The following is a 24,529-nucleotide window of genomic DNA, read 5'->3' as shown; positions in this document are numbered from 1 at the left end:
TTGTCATAAATTAGCATAATAAAACAGCCGTGCAGCAGTATGGGGTATCTGATATGCAGCAAAGGTAAAAACATTTCACTGATCAGCCCTGAGGTGGTTTAGCATCTTTCTCTTGCTCAGTCTAAGCACATTATTAGAGAATTCACACCATGCTGAAGCTAATAAGGGTTATAAAAATAGTCTATGAAATATCATTTTACCCTCAAGGCCTTTATCCCAAATAATCATTGTATTTTAATGATAAAATGCAGCTAGAATTACATGAATCATAGAAAAATAGGGTGAAATATAGTCAGCATTTCTAAAATATACCTTACCCATCTAAGCAGCATCCAAACGAGAACACAGCATAGGTATGTTTGTTTAGGAGGGTTCAGTTAAATCTGTTTTAGGCAGGAACTGAGCAGATAAATGGCAACATGGAATTAAAAAAAAAAAAAACATGAATGCAGAACATTACAGTAAGATATAAAACAAATATAACTTTAGGCATTATCATGACTGATGGTGTTATCCAGCTTGCTCCAATTTGGGGCAATAGTTATACATAATTCTTGAAATTCACTGACCATTTTCATAAAAACATTATGAAGTTTGAATTAAGAGTATATAAATTTTCTCTTTCCTGTCTTTATTCACAATCTCTACATTTACATACATCCTCAGTGAGTTACCCTAACTACAGGTCTTTTATTACTAAGAGAACCAGCACAGTTCTATTTGCCAGTGGCAACATCCTTAAAAGTTAATGAATAATAACTGATAGGTCACCAACAGGATTTGACCTAGTTCTTTCTCCTTTAGAGCAAAATGAACTTTCACCTAGGTGTAAATATCCTTCAAACAACTCCTTCAAAAGCACTCTAAACAGCCATTTCCATTTTAATAGTCGGGTGAGGATTGTAGCCTTCAATCTGAAAGTCTTCAGCCTTGAAGTCATCAATTTTCTCAACTTTTCGAAGGATTCTGAGCTTGGGGAAAGGCCTTGGTTCTCGCTGAAGCTAAAAACAACATAAGGCCATTATTTTGCCAGATCCATACAACCTGCTTTAATTTTGCTCCCTGTGTCCCTTCATGAAACAAATAACAGTATTTTACCAATAAAGTATCAATATTATTTTGCAGGGGTGGAATACTACAGATACCTTGTCCCTGGTTATTCAATGCTGCTGACCAATTCTCTCACCCATGTGGAGAGTGAAGGGTGTTCAGTAGAATCACATGGTGTCAGGAGCCTTGGTGGCTCACCAGGTTTAAGTCCTTATAATCGACTGCTCTTGGTAAATTTGTTAAAGACAGGGCCTAGTCTTTTACTTTAATAAAAAGTAGCTACAGGATGGTTACTTGAGTCCCTTGAACCCTAGCCCAACTGTCCCTGGCAGAAAGGGCAAGGAAGAGGACACGTGTTGACAACTAACAGAAAGGGATGCAAGCCAGGACTCCTGGGATGAACAGACAGCAGCAATGAGGACATGGACACAGGTCACGACCTCATAGTATTCCGTCCAGTATGACTGGAGCAGACTGCCAGAGAGGAGCATCTGGATGAGCCCTGGGTCACCCTCTAATCACAGCAGCCAAGCTCCTCAAAGACTTGTCAAACCCAGACCTAATCCAGAAGGGGCTAAAGGTTTTTGGTTTGAATTTTTTTCCTTGTGGTTCATTAAGCACACTCATATTTTTATTGCCATTTTAAATCATCCTTTGTTGGAAATACATAACACATGACACCATAAAACGCCTAGAAGAGAACATAGGTAAAATATTCTGACATAAATTGTATCAATGTTTTCTTAGGTCAGTCTCCCAAAGCAATGGAAATAAAAACAAAAATAAACAAATGGGACCTAAACTAACTACAAGCTTTTGCATAGCAAAGGAAACCATAAACAAAACCAAAAGACAACCTATAGAATGGGAGAAAATATTTGCAAACAATGCAACAATGGCTTAATTTCCAAAATATCCAAACAGCTCATACAACTCAACAACAAAAAAACAACCCAATCGTAAAATGGGCGGAAGACCTAAAGAGACATTTCTCCACAGAAGAAACACAGATAGCCAATAGGCACATGAAAAGATGCTCAACATCGCTGATTATTACAGAAATGCAAATCAAAACTACAATGAAGTACTACCTCACACCAGTTAGAATGGCCATCATTAAAATGTCTACAAATAACAAATGCTGCAGAGGGTATAGAGAACAGGGAAACCTCCTACACTGTTGGTGGGAATGTAAGTTGGTGCAGCCACTGTGGAAAATACGGAGGTTGCTCAGAAAATGGAAAATAATATTACCATATAATCCAGCAATCCCACTCCTGGGCATATATCCAGACAAAACTGTAATTCAAGGATACATGCACCTCTATGTTCATAGCAGCACTATTCACAATAGCCAAGACATGGAAACAAACTAAATGTCCATGGACAGATGAATGGATAAAGAAGATGTGGAACATATATACAATGGAATACTACTCAGCCATAAAAAAGAATGAAATAATGCCACTTGCAGCAACATGGATGCAACTGGAGATTATCATACTAAGTGAAGTCAGAAAGGGAAAGACAAATACCATGAGATATCACTCATATGTGAAATCTAAAATATGACAGAAATGAACCTATCTATGAAACACGAACATAGAGAATAGACTGGTGGTTGCCAAGGTGGGGAAGGGGTGGGAGTTCAGGATTAGCAGATGCAAACTAGTATATATAAATGGATAAACAAGGTCCTACTGTATAGTATACAGAGAACTATATTCAATATCCTGTGAAACCATAATGGAAAACAATATGAAAAAAGAATGTATATACATGTATAACTGAATCTGCTGTACAACAGTAATTAATACAACACTGTAAATCAACTATACTTCAATTAAAAAAACAACAACAAAAAACAAATCCTTTGTTGGCTGCTGTAACTTATGGAAGTGAACACAGACTTTTGAAAGTTCAGACCTAAGTACTGTATGTTAGCATAAAGCTAAGGGAAAATATTTGCATTTAAACACTCTTCCAAGTTAAAAGAATGAATTAAATGCCACCTCTGGGAAGGTCCTAAACCTTCTGGTCCAAAGATGGCTCCTCCTCTCTGGTACTGGTACTTAATACCTCACAGCACGTGTCATGTAAAGTGTCTGTGTCCCTGCCTGCCCACCACCACCCGCAAACCTGGAAGCAGGTCCTCTTAGCTCTGTCAGAGCACCGAGGAGAACACCTATTACAGGAGGGATGTTTTCCATATCGACCTTTTATCAAGAGAAGGTACCAAACCCCAAAGTGTGACAGATACACTTCTTACCTGAATTTTCAGCGGCTCAATGTGATTCAGGTAAATGTGTGCATCTCCCAAAGTGTGTACAAAGTCACCTGGCTAAACCCCACGGGAGAAAGCAGAACAGTAAATGGTTTAGTTTGAATTCCTTTAAAACACATCATGTAAAAACACACGATACAGAGTATGCAGACATCCCAAAGCTTTTCACAAGGAATTTAACCAGAGTCAGTTTTGAGAAAAGTTGATTCATCAAAGTTATAATAAATAACCTATACGATCCCATTAGTTTATACAGAGCAAAAGGACGGGAAAGCTCCGAGGAGGTTACAGGGTAAGCCAGTTACTTCCTCATTTACATCTATCACATTTAAAGACTAATCGGAGACGAAATTCTCTGCAATTAGTTCTTCCATGTTACAGGATCTAAGAGCTCAGTGCTTGGGACTTCCCTGGTGGCACAGTGGTTAAGAATCCGCCTGCCAATGCAGGGGACACAGGTTTGAGCCCTGGTCTGGGAAGATCCCACATGCTGCGAAGCAACTAAGCCCGTGCGCCACAACTACTGAGCCTGCACTCTAGAGCCCGCGAGCCACAACTACTGACCCTACCCACCACAACTACTGAAGCCCGTGCGCCTAGAGCCCGCGCTCCGCAAAAGGGAAGCCACCGCGATGAGAAGCCCGCGCACCGCAACAAAGAGTAGCCCCCGCTCGCTGCAACTAGAGAAAGCCCGCGCGCAGCAACGAAGACCCAATGCAGCCAAAAATAAGTAAATATAAATAAATTAATTAATTTTTAAAAAAATCATTAAAAATAAGAGCTCAGTGCTTTAGGCTGGCAACAGCCGTTCCTCCCCGAGAGGAGCCCACCTTCAGGCCCGTGATGTGTGCGATCATGTAGGTGAGCAGGGCGTAGCTGGCGATGTTGAAGGGCACACCCAGGCCCATGTCTCCTGACCTCTGGTACAGCTGGCAGGACAGCTCACCGTTCACCACGTAGAACTGGCAAAGGGCGTGGCACGGGGGTAGGGCCATGAGAGGGAGATCTGAGGAGCCGGCAGAGGAAAGTCAGGAGGGGCAGTGGTTTTAAAGAACACAGCTCTAGGAAAAGTGAAACAGAACCAACTCATACAGCGGAGTTGGTGAGAATAGAGCCACTGGGCCAGCGACACCCATGACCCACACAGACCGTTCCAACCCCAGGGATGGCATAAGGCCGACGACAGAGACCTATCCATCAACGTGAGACTTCTGTGGATGCACGCTGACAACTGAAGCCATGCTCTCCCATCCGAGCTGAAATGAATTACTTCTGCTACCACCATGGCACCAAACCACAAGCATAGTAGGAATGAATTCATTTGCAGGGGCCACAGAATATTGGCCACTCAGGCACACCCTCCCATATTCAAAATCTCTATCATAAATGCAAATATTCCACTCTGGGTATTTAGTACACCTTGGCAGACTTTAGTTTTACAATGTAATTGTTTAAAATGTTCATAATAGTGAGGGGGAGGTGATCTGAAATTCCATCTGCCCCAATTTAAAATGTTAAAATTTTCATGTGTATTTTTATAGGCAATTTAAAGCCCATAAAATACAAATTTCATCTGGGCCCAACCTCACCCTCTGAAGGTGAAAATGGGACCACGTGTGACATGGCCAGGGTCACAGGGGCAGCCGGGCAGCCTGAAGCAGTTCCCAGGACCGCCTCCCGCCTGCTGCCTCTGCAGGAGGCACAGTTAGGACATGGCAGGGTGACTGGGATGCAATCAACCTTTTGGATTCCAAGCACACAGGATGATTCTTCTGTCGTCAGGGTTGCTTTTGATTGTGTCAATCACTTTTTGCAGTTGATCTACTCCTTGATCTGAATAATCTGCAGAATTGGCAAAAAGAGAGAACACCTCACACGTGAATCACAGCATCCCATGAGAGGGTCTCAGAGGTCATCGACCACACTGTCCTCCCACGGCCTCCCCTGGCCCACAGTTACACGATAGCCAATGAACAATACAAATGTCTCATATTTCGTCGGGTTATATTGAGTCTTGGCTCCTAGGTCTGTCCTCTGGAACCACAACAATGACTATTTCTTACCTACTTAAGAGTCCTTTAAATACTTGGCCGTGGTGCCCCTCCTCCCCCTTCTCCTATCGCTAACCTTCTTCAGCCTCAACAATCTGTTTCTTCCAGTGGTCCCCACAGGACGTAGTCTCTATACCATCAACCAATCTTGTCATGCTCCACTGCCAGGCACAGGGCTGGATCTTCACTAATTTACCCTACCATACACGGTCCAACTAACAGAGGATGAGAATTCCTTTTTGTCATCTAGACACTATCCTTCCAACACTCCCACCTAAAATTACAATTTAACAGCCAAATACCTACTGACTGTAAGTATCAGGAAACCTCTAATTATTATTATACCACCTTATACTTTTGTCCCATTTCTGGTCTCTGGACTTTAAGTCCCTGCCTCCTTCTGAAATGAACTGGAAGCCGAGATGTGCAGAGCTTCACAGCCCTCTGGTTAAACTTCAACTTATTGGAGTCAGACTATGCTCAAGTCCAGTAGTTCTAAATTTGGGGAAGAAAGTCCTGTCACCATCACAGTTCCAGAAAAGTAATATCAAGTTTTAAAAAAAGATGAACTGTGAAGGAACAGTTCTGTATCTTGATTGTGGTGGTGGTTACATAAATCTACAGGTGCTAAAATTGCACAAAAATTTATAAAGCTGGAGAAATCTGGTAAGTGCTGTGGGTTTTACAAATGTTAATTTATGCGAGAGATTACACTTTTTTTGGGCAATTTCCTGTGAACCTATAATTATTTCAGGGTAAAAATTAAAAACAAAACAAAACAAAAACTCTTGTACTGAAATCCAACAGCTAAGCGTTCATACAACTCTAAACTAAGGCCATAATTTCATCAGGTCCCTCAAAGAAGAATAAATAATTGAACACGAGGCAGGATTTAAGGCACAATTAAGCCAGGGGTGCAGCCTCACATCCTGAGGATGTCCTAGGACGGAAACTACATTCTAACAACAGAAAAGACCATTCACCTGCAGAGAAATTGTTTGGCCCACAGAGCATTTTTTTTGGTGTGTGGCAAAATTTATATAACATTAAGTTGACCATTTTAACCATTTTAAAGTGTGCAGTCAGTGGCGTTAAGTACATTCCCAATGTTGTGCAACCATCACCACTATCCATTCTAGATCTTCTTCATTTTCCGAAACTGAAATTCTGTACCCATTAAACAACTCCCCATCCACTTTTGGTCTCTGTGAATTTGCCTATTTCAGGTTGGCATGGCATTTTGAACTTACCGAAGTCGTCAACATTCCAAAGACTTAGGCTTTTATTGAAGAACCCGACGACATCAGGCCCAAATCCCTCCAGCTGGCTAGAGCTGAGGTGTGACTGTCCCCTTTAGATGGCACATGTTTTCCAGGTAACTGGTTTTTGCCCAGCCAGCAAACTGTTACTTCCTGTGTGTATGCACATGTGTGGCGTGCACACACGCGCACACACACACACCGAGGTAGGCATTTGCTTTTGCAACCCCTGAACTAGGGATGGGGGGACAGGAAGGGTCAAAGGACCTGGACTGGATTCTGTGACACTCAGCAAGTGGAGCCACCAAGTGACAGAGGAGGGTGGGTGTCCAGGGGTGAGATGTTTCACCTTCCTCCATCCCACCAGGACGGGGAGGAAAGGGTGACCAGAGACCGGTCCCCAGCACCACTACAGTGTGCTGGGCAGCTCAGTCTTTAAAAGGGGAGATCAAGGCCGCCACAGGGCAATCCCTGGGACTCTTGTCCCCCAGATGAACTTCCAACCCTACGCCCAACACAGTGACCAACCACCAACCGGGTCACTATCTGCTGATGAACAAGGTATGGAAGGTGCTAAGGCGCAGCAAGTGCTCACCACCCTGCTGTGATCTGATCTGATCCTCCACCTGAATCTGAAGCAGCCCCTCACAAGGTCCAAGTTATACATCCACTTCCCCATCACTGGCTTCCTATCCCCCAGGCTTCACTTGCAACAATGGAACAAACTCAGGCTGTGAGAGGCACTCAGGAAATCTGAGGCCCCACTCCGTCTCCTCACCTGAATCCATATCTTTGTATTCGGCCCCAAAATGCCTCCACTGAAAGCCATAAACTGGGCCTAAATCCCCTTCTGCTCTGATGGAGAATCCCAGGCTGTCCAAGAAGTCTCGGGACCCATTGGCATCCCAGATTTTCACTCCCTTGGAAGACAGCTCCTTAGCGTTTGTGGATCCCTGGAAGAGATGGGAGAGCAGCATCCAGTGAATTCTGTGCCATCAGAGTCGATCCCCCAAAAGCCTCCCCCCTGTGGGCCTGTGCTGACAGACAGGGGACAGCACCTGACACATCCCATCATTAAGCAGGTTGGTCCCAGTCCAAACTTTCTGAGGGCCCCCAGGATGGTCCAATCCTTCTTTGCAATCACGATCTCAAATCTTTTTTCCTATTCCCCTCAACTAAAATTCGAAACACCTCCAAGTCCTTTAATTACTTCCATCTCATCTAACAGTTTTCTGTTTCTTAACTAAATGTGTTCTGTGTCTAAGTGTGATGCCCCAGGATGAATCTAGTGCCTCATGTGCAATCTGTTTGGTGTATCTTAGACCTGGTATATCGGATATTTCCACAGATTGGCCTAATCAGTCTTAGCTTTTCTGGCAAATATGTCAGTCATACATCTTACAAGTGCCAATATCAAGTCATGTTTACCCCCAACCTATACGTGCAAAGTTAAGGTGTGGGTTTTGGGGGGGTTTTTTTTTTTGGTGCCAAGTACAAGCTTTATGTTCCTCTTATATAGATTTTATCTCATTAGATTTGGCCCATGTCATCCTAACCTGTATCCTGATGGTGCATCCAGGTCAAGGACAGATCCCACTGGCCTCTGGGTATGATACGCTGTAAGGTTCCAAGCAAGGCTATGAGGCCACACACGCCTGGGCCCCATGCCTGCCCTCTCCTCCTTTCTCTGACCAGCTTCCTGACCCCTCTAGCCTCACCATCTGCACCCAAAAAAGAGCACAGCAGTAATAACCACCACCCATATTACTGTGAGGAGTAGAAAATACAAGCAAAACGCTTGGCACTCAACCCAATATTAACTATTGCACAGACCATACGTCTCCATATTGCCCAAAGATCCCAGCTGAAGTGCAGGTACACTCTGACCCCTGTATTTTTTTTTTTTTTTTTTTTTTTTGCGCCACGCAGCACGTGGAACTTCCTCGACCAGGGGTCGAACCCGTGCCCCCTGCAGTGGAAGCATGGAGTCTTAACCACTGGACCACCAGGTAAGTCCCTAATTCCTGTATTTTTGAGTCACCCGTGGAGTGATGATCAGAGGTGAGTCTGATGTGTTCCTGACAAGGATTTATTAGAATCCTGCACTCAAACTTTAAGATAAAACAAGCAAATACATTTTGTTTCTGAGCATCTCAGTTCCTCCTTTTCTGTCACTGAGTTTGTACTAATTTTTTTTCACTTCCAACAACTCATTTCTCGACCTTTCACATGTGGCTTCAAAAGTCTCCCTTCCCATCCATTCAGATTGGGTTCTAGCTGCTTTACAAACATCCTGTTCTGAGATATGCACTGATGTATTTGGAAGTAGAAGCTCGCTGTCTGTTGAGATAGGCCAATGCAGAAGAAAATACCCCAAGAATACAGAACTAAGGGAGACTGGATTGAATCCAAATCTAAACCTTTTCTAAAAGGTGTTAAGAGGTCTTGGGCCTGCTTTGGCCCAAGATAATACAAGCCACATAAGTGCCCTGTAGAAGGGATCCCAACCTCTAGCCCAGCCCAGAACAGAGCCCATTTCCTCAGGTACCCTGTGACCAGCGTTGGCCGGAGTATCACAGGTCTGAACCAGGAGATGGAGCGAGGGGAGGCCCAGGTGTGGCTGCTGCCCATCATCATGGCACTCTAGCTTGTTACTCGAGAGACCCTTCCAGCTTATCCCAACACGAGAGCACAGTTGGGATCTATATTCAGTGATCACTCCATGTTGAGTGCCTACTGTGTGGCAGGCTGTGTCTCAGGGGATGCAACAGCAGACAAGAGAAATTCTCTGCCCTCGTGGAGCTTCTAATACTTTTCTAAATTTTTAAAAAATTTTTATTTTTAAATATATTTTCATTTTAAAAATTTTATTTATTTGATTGCCTGCCTTCCCCCTTGAAGGGGGTAAAGGGAGAGGGCAGACCTTATACATAAGATATTTCTCTGTAGAGAAATCAAAGGAGGGGTGGGAGGAGAGGGTGGGGAGGTAATCACAGTTTTAGATCCGAGGCAGGGAAAGCTCACCGAGCAGAGACTGGAGGGTGAGGGAGCGAGTCATGCTACACGGAGCAGAAGGTTCCAGGGAGCAGGACCAGCGGGTGCCCGGGCCCTAGGTGGGAATGTCCCGGCGTCCGCGAAGATCGGCAAGGAGGCCAGGATGGGAGGAGCAGGGTGAGCGGGACTCTGGCTGAGGCCAGAGCTGAGACACGATGGTAAGGACCTTGGCTCCTACTGAGTGAAATGGGAGCCACTAAGGGCTTTCGGCCGAGGAGTGACATGATGTGACTTTTAAAAGGATCCTGCTGATACTGTACTGAGAACAGATTATTGATTTCCAATAGCAGCAACTTCTTTACCTTGATAAACCACAGCAACTCCTCCAAAACACCCTTCCAGAAAACACGTTTGGTTGTCAGCAGAGGAAATTCATCTGGAAAACAAAGTTTATCGTATAATTTCAAGATGGGAAAACAGAACATGCCATCCAACTTTCTCTGTAAAAGCAAACTGCTCCAGGACATAAGGCCCTGGAGTGACCACAGAGCAGCTGGAAAACCGCAACCTCTGCCACGTGGGCACCCCCGGATCAGAGTGGAGCTCCCAAGGCTGCAGCCCCAAGTCAGTGACACAATTCAGACCGAGACCACCCTCCTGTGCCCCTTGACCACCAGACACAGGAATTCCACACAGTGATTTGGGGCAGGGAACAGGCAGGGATGCCCGTGTGCACAGGGAAAGAGCTACCACCCACTACCTGGTTAGCGTGAACCCTTCATCACAGAGGTGTGAAGACAACACATAGAATGTGATCTAGGACAAAGCCTGAAGGCTCCTATTCCATGATTATCCTGTCAGGGATAACTTGCTCAAGACCAGGGGATAGTAGATACGGCCCTGGCCCAAACTGAATAGTTTCTAGATATTCGCAAAGAAAATTAACCTCTATTTTTTTAAGTGTAATAAAAATAGTTAACTGTTTAAACACTTGATATGCATGATCCTATTTGATCCTCAAAACAACCCTCCGTGAGGCTCCATTATGACCTCCCTTTTTACAGACACCAGGAGGTAATACGTAAGTTTGCGTCAAACAATAGAGAAAACTGTAAAAGCTTCTCTCTAAATTTGGTACCTATTCAGTCGACATTCACTTGTACAGGTGATACTCATGTAACAAGAACAGATTCTTCAAGCACCTGCTTCCCTCCATTTTGAGGATGATTTCCTCCATTTTGAGCACATGGGGACGCTGAAGATGGGAGAAGTTAAACCACTTGCCAAAGGTCTAAGCAGAGGGGCGGGAGTAGAAACGAGGTCTGTGGCTCCCCGGAGGCCACTGCGCTGGAGCTGCAGGAAGGTGGATCCCTCTGCTCAGACAAAACTCCCTAAGCCGTCCAAGCCACATCGGCCACCGCAGCCCCGTATTTTCCAGTCTCTCCAATGGGTGCGCGGAGGAGGGTTTCTCCCCCGACCTGGGTCAATCTGCTTCACCAACAGTTGGCCTCCCCCCTCACAACCGCCCTCCACACCTGTTTCAACTTTCGTCCGGTTCCGACCCCCACCCCGCCCCTCTGTCCCCTGAAAGCCCGACCCTAACAACCCCCTAAGACACACTTCTTCCCAGGAGCCACCCTGTTTTAAAGACAAAGACAAATAAATATGAACTCCTACTCGGACTCTCGCGTTCCTGTTTCAAGGTTGAAGAGGAAAGCTGGTTCGCGGGACCAGATGGCAAAACTGTCGTGAACCACAAGTTCCCGCCCCCGCTTTTCAGCTCTCTCCTCCCAACGCGGCCCCGCCCACGTCAAATTCGCTCCAATTTTTAAAAACTTTGCAAAGCGGAACAGCAGACGCGGAGGGAAGAGGAGGGGCAGAAAAGGGGCCCTCCAGCGAAGGCCCCGGTCAACCCTGAGCAGATCCTCTCCCACCCTCTAATCTGGGGCAAACGCTGCAGGATCGCGCCCGCTTTGGGGAGACAGCATAACTGGGTGATTAAGAGCCAGAGGACCGGTTTTACCTCCCAGCTCTGTCCCTCCAGTCCGTGTGACCCTACGCAAGTCATCTCTCTAATCCGAGCCTCAGTTTCGGCGTCTGCAAAGTGGGGCCAAGGCCGCTTCCCCTCCTCGCGGGGTTGAGGTTAACTAAACGCCGACCGCGGGGCCCGGCCTGTCCGGAACGCTCTCCCCACCGCAGCTCCGCTCGCACCGGGCGCGCCCGCCCTCCCGCCCCCGTGGCGCGTCCGCCTTACCTCTCAGGCTGTAGCGCGCCTGCATGCCGAACACCGACAGGGTGCCGGTGCCCGTGCGGTCATCCTTCCGAAAGCCGCAGCGGAGGATGTGCTCGATCTGCCCCAAGTACTGCAGCTCCCCGTGCGGCGGCGGCGGCCGCGACTCGGCGCCCTGCTCCTGCGCGGCGGGCGGCGACGTCAGGTGCGGCAGCTCGGAGCCGGCGGCGGGCATAGCGCGGAAACGGGCGCGGCAGCTGGGACAGGACTGCAGCTGGGACAGGACTGCAGCTGGCGAGGCGGCCCAACGCTTTCAACGGTCCTCTTTTCCCGCCACCGCTCCTGAGACTCCGCCTCTTCCTGTGACGTTTCGGTGACGTAGGCCCCGCCCCGAGCCCTCGGGGCCCCGCCCCGCGCGTCCCAGGGGCGCGTTGGGCCGCCAGCTGCGACCGCGATTGCTTTCCCGAATCGCGTAACCTTTATGGCATTTTAAAAGTAAAGAACCTTTGGCCTAGAAGGAAATCCTAAAGCTGTATCTTGGTGCGTTGCCTGAGACAGGCCGCTCTCGTTGGAAAGATTCGGGGTCGACCGCGCCTTTCGGTGATCAAGGGGACCCTGAAACAATTTACACGTGTTCGTGCAATCGAAAAACAAAACTCTGTTATTTGAGGTATTTCCTACAACTGAGGGGGGCTGCTGCAAGTGATTTGCATTTCCATTTTCCCCCATCCTCACTCAAGGCCGGCAGCTGGAGCAAATAGAATAAAGCAGCTTTTTTACTTGATTAATAACAGCCAGCCGTTTTCAGTTTTGAATACCAAATTTTTCAGTTTTAGTGAAACGTTTATAATATAAACACTGGTGGGTAGAAAATATCTGATAATGAGTTTAAAAGGTACTAATACACGTACATGCAACAGCAGTCTTTTGAATCACCTGTTTATTGAGCACATAGTAGATGCTCAATAAATTTCTTGATGTCGCTGCGTCTAGGGTTACCAAGAAGGAGATGTGGGCTCACTCTGAAACATACTAAACACTATTTCTTTCCATTCAATAAAGTCGATGGTTTTTCTTTTTTCTCCCCCCTCCCCCCCCATCTCAACTTTATTGTCTGTGCGAGATTCTGGAATCTTTCTGCTAAAGGGCACTTCTCAAACTCAAGGTTAAAATTTTTGTAACAGGAAATTCTGGGAGGAGATCAATATCTTTCACCTGCAGCTCTGCCTAATCTGCTCGGCAAAAACAATGTTACATTTGTGTTTTCTTTTGGGTGGAATGTTCTTGCTGTTTGGTGGTATGAGTGCTCACAAAGGGTAAACTGAAATGCACTGGATAGCAGATGTTTTAGATATATTTAATCTATTAAACATATATAATCCGTCACCTGCTAGGCTGGCCTTTCCCAGGTCAACTAGATTCATCCTTCCCCTCCCCCAGCACCTTACTCATCCTACCCTCCACGCCCACACCAGTGTAATAATAGTATTAAAAAGTCACCTGTATCTGCTTTGGGGCTGATGGCCGTCCTGTGTTGCGCTGTACTGCTTGGATGGGGTGGATGTGGTGGCTGTCTCCAGACGCGGCGGGCATTTTTTCTGATGGTCATTTGGGCAGAGACTGTTCTGTGGGAAACCTGAACTCAGAAAACAGGCTTTAGACAGGGATGGGGACTCACGTTGTCTGCCTTAGCTCGAGAGCGCCCCTGGGTGTGAGAAGCTAAAATGCGGTGTGGAGGTGCAGTCTTCGTTGCGAGAGATCGTCCCGCACATTAATTACCGCAGGGCTGTAGGTGCCTGCGCAAGGCCAACTAAATGCAGATAGATACTCCCCCAACCCCAAGCCGAGCAAAAGTGTCTCCACACATTCCCAACCATGTGCCTGGTCCCAGGCTGAAAATCTCCCAGATTACCTAGTTGCAGTTACTCTCTGTGTTTATTTCCCTTTTGTTATTTTGAGCTGAGTTTAATTGTTCCAATAGAATATCACTTGTACCACAGGGTGAATCTTGGGACACAAGTGTAGACTCCCCCGCCTGCGTGGAGACTCCTCTTCCATTGTAGTACTTGGAGGACCTTGGTTTGATGATAATAGAGAGAGAACGGTTTCCTTCCCGGTTGCTGCTCCGTAAATGAATGATCCTCTCAGACAAGGGTATTATTCATTTATTCATTCATCCAACAGCGTTTACATCATAGTGCCTACCACGAGTCACCAAGGAGCAGGATAGACAAGGTCACTCTCACAGAACTGACACGCTAGCCTAGAGGAGCAATTCGTAAGTCTGAGAACAAGACATCTGCAGAGAGCGACAAGTGCTATGATGATTACATAACCGGGTTCAGAGAGACCACTTTAGATCCCACCATCAGGTGAGGCCTCCCTGAGGAGGTCACATCTGAGCTGAGACCTAAATAGTGAGAAGAAACCAGCAGGGGATGATCTGGGGAAAGAGCATACTAACCTCGAATGCATTATACCAGCAGCTTTCACAGCACTCACATCTGTTAAAACGCAAAATAAGGATGATATTGATGCTGAATCCTATCTCATTCTAGGAAGAAATAATAATTACTAATGGATCCATTAACTTACTGGAGAAAAAAAAGCTTTTTCTTCTCATTAAGAGATCTATTTGTTAAAAATTTCACTGTTTATGTTTAATAGCCATAGAAATGTGTAATATATTTATTTTGATCAATTATGTACAATAAATTACAATGATAACTCAATCCAGAATGAATATTTGATACCTAGATTTTTGTGTCCCAGGAAATTTTTAATTTTCAAAATTTAAAAATATTGGGCTTCCCTGGTGGCGCAGTGGTTGAGAATCTGCCTGCCAATGCAGGGGACACGGGTTTGAGCCCTGGTCTGGGAACATCCCTTGTGCCGTGGAGTAGCTGGGCCCGTGAGCCACAACTACTGAGCCTGCGCGTCTGGAGCCTGTGCTCCGCAACAAGAGAGGCCGCGATAATAAGAGGACCGCGCACCGCGATGAAGTGTGGCCCCCACTTGCCGCAACTGGAGAAAGCCCTCGCACAGAAACGAAGACCCAACACAGCCATAAATAAATAAATAAATAAACCCAAAGTTTAAAAAAAAAAAAATTTAAAAATATTTACATTTTATTGATCAATAAAGATGTTTAAGCATAAAATATATTAGAATAAAATTATCTGAAGAAAATAGAATGAAAATATAAGAGTTTAAGGAGAAAATGGAATGATTAAATTTCTTACTGTTAAAGAAAAACGTTTATTTGTTTAAATGGCTGATACTGGATATTCAAATTGCCATGATACATAGATTCCATTGGGCACATTTCAAAAAAGGATGAGATATTTTTAAAGATGCTACTATTTACAATACATGGGAAAATTAAAATTTCCTATTCTTTCAACTTATATCGAAAAATCATGTGCAAGAGCATATATACATTTTTCAGTTTCCTTTTCAGTGTGTATGAGAGCAAGAACATTTGAATATTATTGGTCTGGATATTGATTCTTCTTTACACGACAAATTCTCAAAAATGTTGGCACAATTAGGTAAAGAAAGCAGGAAACTAAAATTTTTGAGAGCCAACTATGAGTCAGATACTAAATAATAGTATTATTTATATAATCAAAGCTACCATCTACCATCAATTGATACTTATCATTATGGATTATTTACTGTAGTTCTCACAACTACCCAATAAAACAAAAACTATTACTTTTATCATTTTATACATTAAAAACACAGAGGTTCAGAGAGATTAAGGATCTTGCCTAGTCAAACACCTATGAAATCTGGCAGCCAGGATTAAAATCCAGGTCAGCCTGCACGGAAAGGCTTTTCTCTGCCAGATGCTTTGAGGCCAATATCTTCCTTTCCTTTCTTCACTCTACAAGGTTTTTATGGCACATTGGCTATAAAATAGTCAGGTTCCCTTTATAACTTATTTTTTGGCACCTTCTCTGACAAATACATCAAATGTATGGCTGAATAGGCTCTATTTATTTGAGATTTACTGTACATTAAGGTATCCAGGATTCTATCAATAGTATCCTTTTTTTTAAGATAGCCTTCAGTTATGATAAAAACAGCTTTGTCTTCATTTGGAATTGACTATATTCGATGGGCTGCCTTTGAACTCTAAGTCTCTCCGACAAGCTTTCCTACCAAATAGCTCGACTGGGTGAAAAATGCTTTAAAGGTTTCAAGTCCTCTCTTTATATTTCTTTTTATAATTTGAAAGACTGACTATAACTATATCCCCAGTGTAATCCTTAGTGACATATACTGGCAAAAGATTCTCCTTTTGTATTGCACCAAGGTCCACATTCTGAGGTTAAGTAAGTGTCGGTCAAAAACACTTTGTGGGGCTTCCCTGGTGGTGCAGTGGTTGAGAATCTGCCTGCCAATGCAGGGGACACGGGTTCGAGCCCTGGTCTGGGAAGATCCCACATGCCCCAGAGCAACTAGGCCCGTGAGCCACAACTACTGAGCCTGCGCGTCTGGAGTCTGTGCTCCGCAACAAGAGAGGCCGCGATAATGAGAGGCCCGCGCACCATGATGAAGAGTGGCCCCCACTTGCCACAACTAGAAAAAGCCCTCGCACAGAAACAAAGAATAAATAAATAATTAAAAAAAAAACAAAAAACAAAAAAACACTTTGTGGTTTATGTAAAATCTGTATGGCCTTGTTAAAAAAGATCACTGTTGTGTTAATTTTTAAAAGAAACTAGGCAGTACACCCATATGCATGGCAGCACTCTCCGCAATGGCCAAAAGATGGAAGCCACCCAAGTGTCCAACTCCAGATGAATGGATAAACAAAATGTGATACTCACGTACAATGGAGTAGTATTCAGCCTTAAAAAGAAAAGGAATTCCAGCATATGCTACCACGTGGATGAACCTTGAGGACACTACCCTAAGTGAAATAAGCCAGTTGCAAAAGGACAAATACTGTATGATTCCACTTATCTGAGGTCCCTAGAGTAGTCAGAGTTGGACAGATCATGGCTGTCAAGGGCTGGGGGACAGGGGAGAAATGGGAGGTATTGCTTAATGGGGACAGAGCTTCAGTTTGGGAATATGAAAAAAGTTCTGGAGATGGTTGATGGTGATGGTTGCATAACATTGTGAATTTACTTAATGCTACTGAACTGTGCACTTAAAAATGATTAAAGGGGCTTCCCTGGTGGCGCAGTGGTTAAGAATCTGCCTGCCAATGCAGGGGACACGGGTTCGAGCCCTGGTTTGGGAGGATCCCATATGCCACGGAGCATCTAGGCCCGTGAGCCACAACTACTGAGCCTGCGCGTCTGGAGCTTATGCTCCGCAACAGGAGAGGCCGCGATAGTGAGAGGCCCGCGCACCGCGATGAAGAGTGGCCCCCACTTGCCGCAACTGGAGGAAGCCCTTGCGCAGAAACGAAGACCCAACACAGACAAAAATAAATGAATAAAAAAAAAAAAAAAAAAAAGATTAAAACTGTAAATTTCGTTATGCATATTTTACCACAAAAAAAAAATCTATGCAGAAGCTATAGATCTTTACTAAACAAAGGAATGAATTACAGATTTTTTTTTCAAGAAGTCAAATATTTTATATTGTAAAAGCAAATTGAAAAAAAGAATCTTTGTTAATTAGAAAGTGGCACATTTGTAGTAGAAGTGATAGAACACAGACCCCTTGGTGATTTAATATTTAATATACAAACTATGAATATACCATAGAATACAGTAATATTTACATTTGATTTTTTAAAAAGGAATTTTCATTTTAACTCAATTTGAATAGTTATTAAACTGCCATTCAACATAAGAAAATTAACAGTACTTTACAATACATAACTGACATACTCTCCTGCAACTACATTTCCTGCATTATCTTATGTATTTCTGGATTTTCAGGTCTCAGCTGAAGAGGTAATTCTACTTGTCGCATATAGGATGCATCAGTTCTTACCTTAAAAAAGCATCAATAATCAAAATATTAATAAATTACTTATAGACTGAGTGCATTTTTTCTTGGAATAAAGTCCAGAATGAGTAACAGAATAAATACCCTTGGCTTTTGAAAAAATTAATACATAGTAAAAGAACAGAAAACTCATCTGTATGGATATTTTTAATAACACTATTCAAAGGGATCTTTTCAGTTCCCCTGGATTATTAAACCTCTACAATGACCCTTGCCTCTGATGTGGATACTCATTCTGTATTCTACACGCACATAGTATTTGTTCGATAAACTTCCATTGTTTACGACACATTACTTTATTCAAGGTGTTTCTTTCCTATGTGTGCCTTTCATTCTGATAATGACGGTAAGAACCAATCACCAAATGCTTATTGGATACTTGGGATGTGCAAGACATTCTGTTCAAGCCTGTAACTGTGGATCCCAGCCACAGTTACAGCTGTGAAAGTCTGGAATAGGGAAATAAACACATCCTAAACCAATCAATAAAGTTAGGCATTTAGGATGCTAGATGACTAGATGAGAATTCCAGAGGAGGGTTCTTAACATATGTTCTACCTCATAAAATTGGGATTCATATTTTAACGAGCTACATTCTTGGAGTAAGGACCTAACAAATATTCATATATTTGAATGGAAATGACAGGGTGATTCTTTTCCCTCATCTTTCCTGTTATTTTCCTTAGTATGTTGCTATTTCACTGTTGGCAGGTTTGAGAGCTTGGTGTGTTGATCTAATCAGAACACACAAAATCTTACCCACTGAATTAAATAGGATGCACAAAAGAAGAAATTCAGGTAGTAAGCAAACTTGGAAAAATGTACATTATAATCAAAAACATAAAAGTTGTAATAGTAAGAAAAGTTTTCATTTATTAGTAAAGTTTTTTTTTAATTGAAATGTTAGGATATGAGAAAGTAGTACTTTAGACATTGCTGCTATCAAATTTGGCAATATATATCAATAAAATGTTAACCTTTAAACAAATAATTCAATTTTTTGGAATCCATCTAAGAAAATAAGTGGAAAATGTGAATAAGAAAAAATAGTAAGATGATAACAGTTTTGTGAAGATGGTGGGACTGTGGATAATCTTTGTCTTCTAAATTTTGGGGGGAATTCCCTGGCAGTCCAGTAGTTAGGACTCCGTGCTCTCATTGCTGGGGCATGGGTTCGATCCCTGATGGGGGAACTAAGATCCCGCAAGCTGGGTGGCATGGCAAAAAAAAAAATTTAAAAGAAAAATAAATAAAGTTTTGGAATTTGTGATTTTGTTACTTTTAGAATTAAAGAACTATAAATTAAATTAAAAAAAAGAACTATAAATTAAAAAGAAAAAAATTAATACTGCCTTTATGAAAGATCATTTTGTGAACCATATTAGTAAATAATTTGTTCACTATCTCAATTTTTCAACATATTTTCCATTGTCATTGCAGCCTCTTGATTCCAAAATCTGTGAAAAGATTTTATTGAAAATATTTTTCTTATTCAGTAATAATACAATAATTTATTATTATTAATTTAAAAATAAAATAATAAAATAAAAAAATTTATTATTATATTTTATTATTCAATAAATTTTCATTATTTATTATTCATAAATAAATCATCAATACCCATTTGAACACTAGCATACTGTTTCTTCCCTCAAAATCCTGCAGTGGGTCTTCCCTGATGGCACAGCGGTTGAGAATCTGCCTGCCAATGCAGGGGACACGGGTTCGAGCCCTGGTCTGGGAAGATCCCACATGCCACGGAGCAACTAGGCCCGTGAGCCACAACTACTGAGCCTGTGAGTCTGGAGCCTGTGCTCCGCAACAAGAGAGGCCGCGATAGTGAGAGGCCCGCACACCGTGATTAAGAGTGGCCCCCGCTCGCCGCAACTAGAGAAAGCCCTCGCACAGAAACGAAGACCCAACACGGCCAAAAATAAATATAAATAAAAATTAAAAATAAAATCCTGCAGTGTCTCACTGTGGCCTACTGAGTTTGGGCCCTAGGCACAGCTGCCCAGCTTCCCCACTCATTTTGTGAGGCAGACAGTATCCTTCCATGTCTTTTTTTTTTTTTATATATAGAATATAGGAAGTCGTTTAAGCCCTTCCTATATTCTTTTTTTAAAAATAAATTTATTTATGTTTTGTTTATTTATTTTTGGCTGCGTTGGGTCTTCGTTGCTGCCCGCGGGCTTTCTCTAGTTGTGGTGAGCGGGGGCTACTCTTGGTTGCGGTGCGCGGGCTTCTCATTGCAGTGGCTTCTCTTTGTTGTGGAGCATGGGCTCTAGGCACATGGGCTTCAGTAGTTGTGGCTCGTGGGCTCAGTGGTTGTGGCTCGCAGGCTCTAGAGCTCAGGCTCAGTAGTTGTGGCGCATGGGCTTTGTTGTTCTGCGGCATGTGGTATCTTTCTGGACCAGGGCTCGAACCTGTGTCCCCTGCATTGGCAGGTGGATTCTTAACCACTGCACCACCAGGGAAGCCCCCTTCCATGCTTACAAGTGAAGAAAGAACACAAACTCATATGGGGGAGGTTCCCAGATAGAGGGAGGTGCAAAGGGCCCTGGTGGGAGGAGATTCGTTTAATAGGACTTCTCAGCATCCCTAGTATCTAGACACTCCAGTCTTTCTGGTCCCATTTGCTCACATTTTCCCCTATTTTTGGAATCTTTTTTGGAATATTCTCACCTTTATATTTTGACCATATATATATGCACATATGATCAAATATATAATTTGATCATATATATATGATCAAACATATATATGATATATATCATATATATTTTGGTGGGGGATGAAGGGAGAAGAGAGCGGGGAGGGAGGGAAGGAGGGAGGGAAAGAGAAAAGAAGAGGAAAAGATGAGGGGGATAGAAGACTGATGGAAAACGAAGAGGAAAAAAAGGAAATGTATCACACTGAGAAGTTTCTCCTCCATGGTAAAGTAAAGACACTCCCCTCAACTCCCAGAGGGCCACCTTGGGCACTCACTAAATGCTACCTCCTATTACTGTTCTGTGTGTCTTGTATCTCCCAAATTCATCATTTTCTCCTCCACCGTACCTGGGTCTTGGGCCTTCACTTAGTAGATGCTAAAAAGATATTGGTTGATTGATGTAACTTGAACAAAAACTTCTCCAAAATTCAGAGGTAAAGGGAGAGGCAGCAAATCCAGTAATATCCAGCTTAATTATACACTGATGGTGACCTACTAACAAGATCCCTTATGAATAATAACTTAGAATTAAAAATTATTCTTTTAAGATTGACCATGTTACCAAAGAAGACTATTATGTACAGTTTTAATTGTGCCACTAATTTAGAAGATCATTCTAAGTTTAATAGAGATGGTGACTAATGTATGCCTGAAATGTCATTCATTTATTTTCTCTGCAGACTTAATAGATTTACATTTTATCTCAATGTAGGATTATCATGGAATGGAAGTACTTATACTAAGGTTTAGAGATGCGGAACACATTGATATAGTGTACAATCTACATTTACCTAGCTATTTTAGCAAAATAACATCTTCTAATTTGAAATCTTAAAATTATTTATTCACTATAGAAAATTGTAAAAATATCAGAAAATGGAAAGGTTTTAAAATAAATCATCCATTTCCCATTGTAATTCCTGACAATCCTTTTTATTTTTAATGTAGATTTTAGATTTTTTTGATCATTACATTTATAGAGTTTTGTACTTTTTTTTTTTTTTGACCAAATGTCCTAACAGGAACCAGTATAATGTGGCAATTTTGAGTCAGAGAGAACTGAGTTAAAATTTGGCTCTACCACCTGCTGACTTGAATAATTCATTTAACCTTGGATCCTGAGTCTCAAGTTCCCTTTCTGGAAAATGATAATAATAATATTTACCTCACAGATAGGCTTAGAATAAACCCTTGTTCCAGTAGTTGTCATGTTATGATTTAAATTTTATAAATATCTTTAATGGTTTCATAAGACTTACTGAGCATATTTAGCCATAATCTTTTAACCATTTTCTTGTTTTTAGATGTTCAGATTGTTTTTAACATTTTAAATGACTTTGCAAATATAGATCTTGGGGTAGGAACTTTTATTCAAATTTAGATTTATTCCTTCTGATTGATTCCAGAAGTGGAACGAATGTATCAAAAAGAAACTTTATGACTCTTGATATGTATAATTGAATAGCTTTTCAAAAAGGCAAAAACAGTTTACGTTCCCGGCAATAACATATGGGAATTCTCATTTCATCACATCCTATCAGGGTTTTTTTAATTTGCAAATTTAATAGGCAAAAATTGCTATCTTGTCTTAGTTTTCATGTCTTTGATTATTAATGAGGTTGAATATATTTTCAAGGTATTTTAAAACTAGTTTTGTCATTTTTCCCTTTTATGAATCATCTATTCCTGTTGACAAACATTCCTAATCAAGCACTCTGCTTACCAAGATTTAAAATGTTCCTTAAAATGCTGTACAGCTTTGGCCAGCATGTAGCTAATGAAGTTAGAACTCTCAGCACTTTCTTCATGAGGGATGGTGAGTGTGAAATTAGGGGAAGGCAGAATGCTTACATCTGTCATCGTTACATCTCGTTTGGAAAAATTTCCTTCATGAATACCTGGAACTACCTAAGAAGAAGGATTATACAACAAAAGATTACTAAATTCCAGCACACATTCAGCATTAATTTAATACCACATTAGTCAGGATAGGCTAAGTTGTGCTGAGGTAACAAATTAGCCCCAGCGTTCCAGTGGCTTCTTATGATTTACTCTTCACTCATGTTACATGCCCATTACAAGGGCTCTGAACCACCTAGATGCTCAGGACCCTGGCTGAGAAAGGAACATCATCTCACATGTGCTGTAGCACATGTAATAACGCATGGCTTTATTTACATCCTCATCAGAGAAAGAGAATGGATAATCACACACAGGCTCTTCTCTATCTCAGTCTAGAAATAACGCTTTTCATTTTTGTTCCCATTTCATTGGCCAGAACTTAACACATGGCACCACTTAACTGCAAGAGGAGCAAGAAAGTGTGAGTGAGCGGATGGAAGATTTGGTGAGCGCTACTGTCTGTGTCACAAATATTAATGTGATGTACCAAGTTTTGTACTGAGTTTCCACAGGAAATTTACAATTTATGGTTGTATGTGTGATTTTTGTAAGAACCAGTCATCTGAAATGCATGTCGTTTACTTTCTTAATGAGTTCTCAAGGGCATATACTTTGATTTTAATAATTTAAATGAAACTGTAATGACATGCAACTTGATGTAACCTTAAGAGAACTATTTTGGGGCTTCCTTGGTGGCACAGTGGTTAAGAATCTGCCTGCCAATGCAGGGGACACGGGTTTGAGCCCTGGTCCGGGAAGATCCCACATGCCGCGGAGCAACTAAGCCCGTGTGCCACAACTACTGAACCTGCGCTCTGGAGCCCGTGAGCCACAACTACTGAGCCCATGTGCCACAACTACTGAAGCCTGTGCACCTAGAGCCTGTGCTCCGCAACAAGAGAAGCCACTGCAATGAGAAGCCCGCGCACCGCAACAAAGAGCAGCCCCTGCTTGCCACAATTAGAGAAAGCCCGTGCACAGCAACAAAGAAGCAATACAGCCAAAAATAAAATAAATAAATTTATATAAAAAAAGAACTATTTTGAAAATGTGTTCAAATAAATTTCCCTATCAGAAAAACTAAAGCAGAATATTAAGGAGCCAAATTAACACTGGTGACTTCTTTTCTTTCTTTCTTTCTTTCTTTCTTTATTTTTGGCTGTGTTGGGTCTTCGTTTCCGTGCGAGGGCTTTCTCTAGTTGCGGCAAGCAGGGGCCACTCTTCATCGCGGTGTGCGGGCCTCTCACTGTCGCGGCCTCTCTTGTTGTGGAGCACAGGCTCCAGACGCACAGGTTCAGTAGTTGTGGCTCACGGGCCTAGTTGCTCCGCGGCATGTGGGATCTTCCCAGACCAGGGCTCGAACCTGTGTCCTCTGCATTAGCAAGCAGATTCTCAACCACTGCGCCACCAGGGAAGCCCTGGTGATTTCTTAATTCTAGTTTATAAAGCTAACATAAATTTCCCCCTTTTCATTTTGATACATATAACACACATAAAAACTGCATAAAGCGTTTACGTCTAGTTCAATAAACAATTATAACGCTAACATGTAAATACAACCTAAAAAGCATAATTTTTTTCACCTGCTGGAATTTGTATATTTTTTTTACAAAAGATCCCTCTTCAGTATGTGCTGTTTTATAAATTTGCACTTTCCATTACATGATGAACTAAGAGCTGTTTAAAGAAAAATAAGTTTTACAAGCGGTTCAGCAAAGTGGTTAAGTCCAAGGATTCTGAAGAAAAGCTGTTTGGCCTTGAATCTCAGTTCTACCATTTACTAGCTGTGAGACCTCAGACAAGTTGTTTAACTTCTCTGTACCTCATCTGAAAAATTTGTAAAACAATCATACTCACCTTATAGGAACCCAGAGTATTAAATGATCTAATACACGGGAAAAGTTCTTAGAACATTGCCAGACAAATATTGAGTGCTCTTTAGTGGTGATTATTATTCGAAAAATGTATCATTGAAAACCATAATTTTATTTTCTATGGAGTTTTTTGTATAGAAGTGTCTTTGTTATCAATATCAAAAATTTTAGTTAAATCAGTTAATGTTACTCAGAG

General features: G+C 42.4%; 2 protein-coding genes and 1 long non-coding RNA gene across 3 annotated transcripts in view; all 3 read right to left on the bottom strand.

Annotated features, from left to right (window-relative positions):
• Window positions 1-24,529, bottom strand: part of LOC309610599 — a 504,212-nt gene that overhangs the window by 437,900 nt on the left and 41,783 nt on the right. The window lies entirely within an intron of this gene.
• On the bottom strand, window positions 470-12,151 carry TYMS (thymidylate synthetase). Its single transcript, XM_082353608.1, has 7 exons — window positions 11,893-12,151; window positions 10,001-10,074; window positions 7,423-7,597; window positions 5,075-5,176; window positions 4,165-4,340; window positions 3,320-3,391; window positions 470-1,001 (listed from the first exon to the last, which is right to left on the bottom strand). Exons 1-7 carry the CDS (start codon window positions 12,101-12,103, stop codon window positions 864-866), a joined length of 948 nt encoding a protein of 315 aa, XP_082209734.1. The 5' UTR covers window positions 12,104-12,151; the 3' UTR covers window positions 470-863.
• CLUL1 (clusterin like 1) overlaps window positions 19,374-24,529 on the bottom strand; it is a 29,944-nt gene continuing 24,788 nt past the window's right edge. The window contains exon 7 of the mRNA XM_082353635.1: window positions 19,374-22,465. Within this exon, the coding sequence (XP_082209761.1) occupies window positions 22,277-22,465 (189 nt within the window). The 3' untranslated portion in view covers window positions 19,374-22,276. The remainder of the gene's footprint in view (window positions 22,466-24,529) is intronic.

The sequence above is a fragment of the Balaenoptera borealis genome (genome assembly GCF_965194805.1).
Source record: "Balaenoptera borealis genome assembly, chromosome: 14".
Lineage (NCBI taxonomy): Eukaryota > Metazoa > Chordata > Mammalia > Artiodactyla > Balaenopteridae > Balaenoptera > Balaenoptera borealis.
Note: the sequence above shows the minus strand (reverse complement) of the source record. Positions and strands in the feature narration are given on the sequence as shown.